This window comes from Hippocampus comes, unplaced genomic scaffold (assembly GCF_001891065.2).
Source record: "Hippocampus comes isolate QL1 unplaced genomic scaffold, H_comes_QL1_v1.1 scaffold174, whole genome shotgun sequence".
Lineage (NCBI taxonomy): Eukaryota > Metazoa > Chordata > Actinopteri > Syngnathiformes > Syngnathidae > Hippocampus > Hippocampus comes.
The window spans coordinates 8,172,695-8,180,447 of NW_017805983.1; the positions used below are offsets into that span (position 1 = coordinate 8,172,695).

The 7,753-nt window shown below is 40.1% G+C and overlaps 1 protein-coding gene across 1 annotated transcript in view; it reads left to right on the forward strand.

Annotated features, from left to right (window-relative positions):
• Positions 1-7,753, forward strand: part of LOC109528586 (membrane-associated guanylate kinase, WW and PDZ domain-containing protein 3-like) — a 105,605-nt gene that overhangs the window by 58,328 nt on the left and 39,524 nt on the right. The window contains exons 2-3 of the mRNA XM_019891383.1: positions 2,393-2,509; positions 5,966-6,085. Of these exons, the coding sequence (XP_019746942.1) occupies positions 2,393-2,509; positions 5,966-6,085 (237 nt within the window). The remainder of the gene's footprint in view (positions 1-2,392; positions 2,510-5,965; positions 6,086-7,753) is intronic.

The following is a 7,753-nucleotide window of genomic DNA, read 5'->3' on the forward strand; positions in this document are numbered from 1 at the left end:
GAGAGAAAAGTATACAGTACACTCTCACAGACATACACATGTTTTGGAAACCTAGCAAAAAATTTAGTGTTACAATTCTAATTTATTAGTGTAATTTAAGTGCACCATCTTCATTATTATTAAACACCAACTTGACTCACACATGACTTAAGAACGGAGTCTTCGGAAAGAGAAGGTAAATCAAACGTTTCAAAGGCAAATACTGTAGTGGGGAAACGGAGAAGGAGAGGTGGGATTCAGCTGACTGGTATTTCTGAAAGTGATCTTAAGCAAAGGTGCGAGCAGTCTCACAGGGATCCACCTGGGATGATAAATGTCCGCAGCAAGAAAGGCAAAGAGGAGAGATGCAGCGATAATGATGAGAGGAGGATCGGGACAAGCCACGTTTCTCTTGTACGCTCCCATGTCATCACCATTACTCTTGTCTGCTAACAAAAACCCCTCATCCCTGCCCTCCCTCAGTTTTTAATGATGCTCCACCCCTGAAACCGAATGGTATTTGTCTAATAGGCAAATGACAAAGCACAAAGACTTCTGTTGTGCCCCACTTGCATCAAACCATAACCCTGGCAGGCCAGCGATGATGCTACCATGTAAGTTAGCGGAAAGCTCAGAGGTACCGCTCCCTCTCTTTTTCTCTGCCTCTCTCTGTCTATGGAGATATGATGTGGCACACTAACGCAACCTGACAGGCGAGCCACAAAGACTGCCCTGTTCTGTGTACCGGAGTTGGATTTGGCTTTAGACAGGGGAGGTGATTTGCATGCGTTTACATTTGGGAGATTGATTTTGTCAACCCGATGGGGCATCTACCCTCTGCAATCCCATGGCGACAATTAGTAACCTCCATTGTCACGACTGATTCCAGCTGATCCTTTCTGGGTTTGGTTTCCTGGACATTCCGAAGCAGAAATGACATTGTTTTGTTTTGTTTTATGTTTTTAGTTTGAATGTCTTCCATATTTCGGGTTCTGGGAACACCAGACCGCAAGCTTGTGCAACGTGCATTGAGACCCAGCTTATATTCCCTTGACCTAAATTCCTCACTCGCATTGTTCTGGTAAAAAGTCCAAAGAGTTGCGTAACAGTGTGTCTATTGGCCCCAGCTATACCGCAGTTGCTCGACTGTTTCAATGAAGAAGCAGGCACACCCGAGTTGTTTCGAATTCCAGATGAAATATTAGTTCCTCATGGTTTATGTTACACTCGAATCTCATTACAATGTACCTTGAGGGACATAGCGAATTTGTACGTTATAACGGGAGTGCGTTAAAATTATTTCCAATAAAATGACCACCAACAACTATGTTTAATGCAATATGAACATTTATCGATGTAAAAACATGAACACGTAATACAGTATAATATGTCAAATTACAAATATGTGCATACAGTATGAAGAAAAAAATGATTTTATTAGACATCTGCAATGCAGCCAGCAAGCGTTCTTGAACAGCAAAATGTTGCGTAACACACATTTCTTCATAAACATTACCCTTATTTGTTGTTTTGAGTTTTAACTCAGACTAGCGTCGCTGTCTTTCTTCCGCTGAACCAAATGTCTTCTTCAGTTCTTCCCGCTGAGGCTTCTAAAAACAATTATATTTTCGCTTTCTCAGTAGTCACTGAAAGGTCGTCTCACTTTCTTACTTTTCTCCATGTCATGTGGTACACACATCTGATTACAATTTTGAAATGTTTTCACATTGGCAGCGGTTGACTATAATCAAGTGACTACACAGGTTAGGTTACACAGAATCGATTTCAACTTGGGTCTCAGTACACCGTGCCCTTTGTGATTTCTTGTCAGTTAATTCTGGTGACACAGTTACACAAGTTACACACACCATTTTGAACACCTGTACAAGGTAATTATATCCAGTAAACTGTTTAATACCTCATACTATGGTTGTAGTTTACAGGGGTGTTGCACTTTTAAGTGAGCGCCGTGGGTAGTTTCAGTTACTGTTTCTTGAATTCATTATTTCAAATTCCTTGTGTGTTGTACATACCTGGCCAATAAAGATGATTCCGATTCTGATTCAGATTCTGATTGCATGAATCAAAACTATGTTGAACAGCTCTCAGTATAATTTATTAATGAATTAATATCACTCTTACAGTGTCTATCAAAAACTAATTAATACCTTTGTATTTGCAGAATATTTGATACAGCTTATGTGGTTCATTATGATTACACAAGCAAGTGGTCATAAGGTGGTTCCTCGTTCCTGGTGTATTGATACACTATTGTGTATAGCCAAATCTTTACCAGTCATGAGCATTCAACGTTTTACTCTTTTTTTTTCCTACCTCAATTCAAAAAAAAAATAAAATAATAATAATATTTTGGGGGGATGACTGAAATATAGTCTTCTTTTTTTTTTCCTAGGGAAGGTGCTGAATGCCGATTTGCATCACTACCTCAGCCTGCAGTTCCAGAAGGGTTCCCTGGACCACAAGCTTCAGCAGGTGATCAGGGACAACCTGTACCTGCGCACGATTCCCTGTGAGTATGAGAGTAATAATTTTAATTGCAACTGGAATGATGAATAAGATGATTGCCATTTTAGCAAACTATATGTGTGGACTCGCCAAGAGTTGCTACGCCAAGTCCAATAATTCAAACACACTGTCTAGCTTACAAGTGAGTTCACATTTAGTTGGGAGTGGAACATTCCAATAAGTCACCATCCAGCAACAATGTGATATCAACAAGCAAAGTTTTTCCCCTGAGCCGTATCTCGGCTTATTGTTGTGTTGTTGCTTCAAATGAATTGCAGCTGTCTGGCTCCGGTAGTCCAAGCCTGCTCGTCGACACGAGCATGAGCCTAAGGAACATAGCGAAAGGTTGTAGAAGCATGACTTTCTACTTCACCAGACAGCCTGAAGCCTTATTAAATATTGTGCTTGGCTCTTATAAAGATGACAGGAGCTGAACAGTGCCAGTGGTCCGGGGCCACCAGGTAATCCATCACATCTTGGCAGAATCCCAAGATACATCCTCAGTGCCAGCCACAGCTCACCTTTTACACTGGCTATCCGTTATGGGTGTGGACCAACACTGTGTCTCAGTGGAAGATAAGAAACAAAGACAAATAGAGAAAATGGAGGAATCGTGTATCGAGAAGCTAATGTCTTTAGCAGAGATAACAATATAATGCATTTCAAGTCCCTTTACTTGGCACTCAAGGACGCTATACAACAATGAAAGAAATGAATTGAAAACAACAAACAGGCAGATCGAATGGTACTGTATTAGGTTGAATAGGCTGTATAGCTGAGCTGTTTAAAATGTAAGCTATTGTATTTTTTAGTTGTGATTTGAAATGGATGAAAGAATCCATGTTTCTGAGTTGGGATAGCAACTGAAGCTGCAGTTATAGAATATTTTAGTAATTGGACATCCTATTAAAGTTTCTATTGAATAACAGAGTATTTGGATAAAATGAAAATATATTGATTGATTAAAGAAGAATCATGGGAGGAAATACCACATTTCAATGACTGGCCTTTTCTTTTTTATTTGGAGATAATCCACATTTTTTTCCTAAAATTACTGTGGAGTAGGCGGAAACCAGATTGGAACTGTTCATACAGGTTATTGTCAGACCATTTGAAGTTTTCGATGACAACACAAAAAAAAAAGTTACAAGGTCACTCAATATATAGATGATGAATGGATGCATATTGGGGCTTTTTGAGTTGTGTTAGATATTCTTACCTACAAGAAGCAAAAAATAGACTGGCAATTTCTGTGATATGCAGAGCATGAACTCACTTGGGTGTTGAATCACAGTTTCTTCTGCAGGCCAATGATTAAAAAAAAAAGTCACACCCCATATGTCACGTTTGATTTATGTTACACTCGAATCTCATTACAATGTACCTTGAGGGACATAGCGAATTTGTACGTTATAACGGGAGTGCGTTAAAATTATTTCCAATAAAATGACCACCAACAACTATGTTTAATGCAATATGAACATTTATCGATGTAAAAACATGAACACGTAATACAGTATAATATGTCAAATTACAAATATGTGCATACAGTATGAAGAAAAAAATGATTTTATTAGACATGAAGCAAACAACTGTAGCGCTCCTACCTCATCTCTGAAAACATTCAGTCAGCAAATGAAAAGTGCCTTCTCCAGTTCAACATGTGCCGCGCACGGAAGCTGTTTACGATCATCTTTCAATCTGTTGGCCTCAAACTCAACCTCAATTTTTTTGTCATTACAGATGATTGTCAAAATCGTCAGTTTTTGCTAATTCATAGTCTCGGCTGAGCTTCGTCCGGGAGATTTCGTTTTGACAATTTAAAAAGTACATTTTAAATTCAGAAGCAAGGTCGCGGTGGCAGTTAGCTTGCCACTGTTTGTTTATAACGAAGTCCTTTTCACTATATTGTGGGGAAAGTCTGGTCGTTTTAATAAAGTCTACGTTATTAAGGTGTTTTCTGTAAGCAAAATCGGCGAATGAAAAATGAATTACCGTACGTGAAATCGGGACTTTGAAATGTGAACGTTACAGTGCTGAAAACCTAACCGGGTACGTTGAAAAGAGCTTCGACTGTCTCAAGATGGGCTTGTTGTTTATGAACAGTCTGTTTTAATGAGTACCGGTATTTGAAGTTCAACCGGGAGTTAACTGGCTGTTAGCAGAACTGATCTTTTACGTTTGCGTGTGGGCTTCACAATGCTAATACATTGTTCTTGCCAGAGCACACAGAGGTGATTCCAGAAACGGTTGCAAACATGTCCTCAGGCACGTGCGCAGTGCGATGCCCAATGATTTTTTTTTCCCCCTCACTTTTTGTTCACAGTTCAACCTCAGCACATGTGTATGATCTTACTCTATTAGTGCAAAAGATTCTAAACATGAAACAGTCTTAACTATCACATCTGCCCATAAGAGGCTAAACAATAAAACGTTCAGCATTATATGATGACAAATAAACGGATTCATCTCAAGGTTCACTGCATTAGTTGGATTAAGTTGGAAAATGTCCCCTTTTTGTAGTTTTAGCCACTTCGCCCTTTTGCTGGCAGCCAGAATAAACGGGTGTCCATTTCGCAAACTGAGCCGTTTTAGAAGTGATGGCCCACAGCTGCATCAGGATGGATGCTGGCACAGAATGAAAATGAAGAATGGGGACATTAAATGCAAAGTTAAATTTCCTCATGTGTGCAAACGTAGCGGAGCGACTTCGGCAGTGGCTCTGTAAAATCCCTGATTACAGCGAAAATGATGCTAAGCAGAGTTGGCGCGTTAAGAAGCGTGAAGTGTTTTCCATAACAATGTGTTTCAGCATCTCTAAAATGAGAGCATCGTCAAGGCAATGTGTCGTACTTTATTAATGAGATGCAGCAGTATGGGAGCATTGTTATTTCAACATCGTAACTGCAGCGATGTTAAGACCCGGGACCAGAAACATCACCTTGTGGTTTAGGTTAGGTTAGGTTATTTTGAGAGGTCGATTGAAAGTGAAGTAAACGGAGCCATTTTTAGCTTTGAACAGTTGCATCAACATTGTCTCATATTAACAGCCGCTGGCAATCGCTGTCATGTTTTTTTTTATTTTATTTTTTTAATCCCAGAACCTTGTGACAAGTGGGAACAAATCTTCCCGAATGCTTTTGATTTTCATTTCCCGGAGGAGCCATACAGGTTTTGAAAAAGTCAAAACTTTTGACATTTTTTCTTCAAAGGCAAACCTGAGTTTGACTGTAATTTACACCACCATTTATTGAAAAGTGGGTTTCTCAGACATTGGATACTTTCATCAGACTGTGTTTAAGATGAATAGCATTTTGTCAGATGTTTTCAGACAGAACAATTTGCTCAAGATGAATTCCCTGCATCAAAAATTCACTGTACTCTGAAAGCCAAGTGTTGGATCCGGAGCACCTGAACTAGTTTTCTGTCTGGTTCTTCTAAACTGTGCTCTTTTTGGCAGGTACAACTCGTCAGCCCAGAGAGGGGGAAGTTCCTGGAGTGGACTACAACTTCATCAGCGTGGAAGAGTTTCGTAATCTGGAAGAATGTGGACTGTTGCTTGAGAGTGGAACTTATGATGGTATTCAGCAAACATAGCACGCACTACACACTGAGCGTATTCTAAGGACAGACAGCAAGATTTCCTTCCGTTTACTAGACATGTTTTCAGACCATGTGCTCAGGACTGCGCTGTGCCTCCGGAAGTACAACAATGTATGAGTCGATCAGTAGCGTTGATAGGCAATGGGGGGATCCCGCGCTGTGCATTTTGTTTACAAGCAAGGTCGCGGTGGCAGTTAGCTTCCCACGGTTCGTTCTAACGAACACCTTTTCATTATTTTGTGGGAAAAAAATCCCGTCGTTCTAATGAAGTTGACATTATAAAGGTGTTCGTTGTAAGCAAAAGCGGCAAATGGAAAATGAATTATGTGAACTCGGGACTTTGAAATGCGAGCATTATAGGAGTAAAAACGTAAACGGGGTACGTTGAAACAAGGTTCGACTGTACATACCAAGGTGATTTGCGCGCAGTGTGGGTGCTATGTGATGTTTTTGTCCGCTCTCTGTCCCAATGGGCCGCTGGTGACCGGCCCTTCATCCCTGAAGCTGTAAACCAGTCAGCAAGACGAGAAATAGAGTTACTCTGCCCTTTCTGTCATAATGCAGCACAAGCATCCTTATATTGATACCCAACAGTCACAAGCTCCCAGAGGTTTAATTATAATCGCTCAATGGCAATATTGTATATTGTGACTAAAGCGGAAAAAAGACCAAAAAAAAGGGACATGTCTGATCATTGACCAAAGAATTAGCATTGCTGAGCCTCACAGTGAACATCTGTATACATTGTTTTTTTACAGCACTTTGGACAGTAAAATTGTGAAAACTGTGCTGTGTCAATCAAATTGTGTGTTTGGCTGGCAACCACCTCGGGGTGTCCCACACCTCTCGCCGAATGACAGCCGGGATAGAGTCCAACACAGCCCCGAGCTTAGTGAGGATAAGTGGTTCAGAGAATGGATGGATGGATGGATGAGTCACATTGACCATGACCATATACAGCATGCATTTTTCACTGTAGTGGTAGTGCTTAAATGGATTAGTTTCCTTCAGATAAAACAGATGTTTTCATTGCATCAAAAAGCCACACAGGCCACGGTCAGTCAGTCAGTTACATAAATGATGCAGCTTTAGGAACGGACGACTATTTCAAATCCAATTAATTGTTGGCCTTTCTTTCTTGTGAAGAATTTGAGAATACATTCACCTCGATAACCTTCAAGATGATCATGTGAAACATCCTCTACAATTTTTGGGTTTCTCTTTTTTTTCCTATAATTTGATTTCTACAATGGACCGACAGAAGACAAACATCTTCCAAAATGTTTTGCCCACTACTAATCATGATTACATGAATTATCCAAAAGGGCCCAAGAAATGTGATGATAAAGATAGATATTTAGACTAGAGTTCTTGACTTCATCATACACCAGTGTGTGACTACAATGATGCAGTGGCATTTATTAAATGGCAGCGGCAACAATGATAGCCGACTCAACGGTTTTACAGTAGTCCGTGCTTGTCTGTCAATGAACACTTGGGAAGAAAATGATAAAAACCTTGTTAATACAAAACAAGAATAAATAAATAAATAATCCTCCCCCTGAGAATCATGAACTTCACTGGAAATTAATAACCCCCGTGCAATGCAGGTACACTTCATGTACACCTGACATGCGTTGTGTTG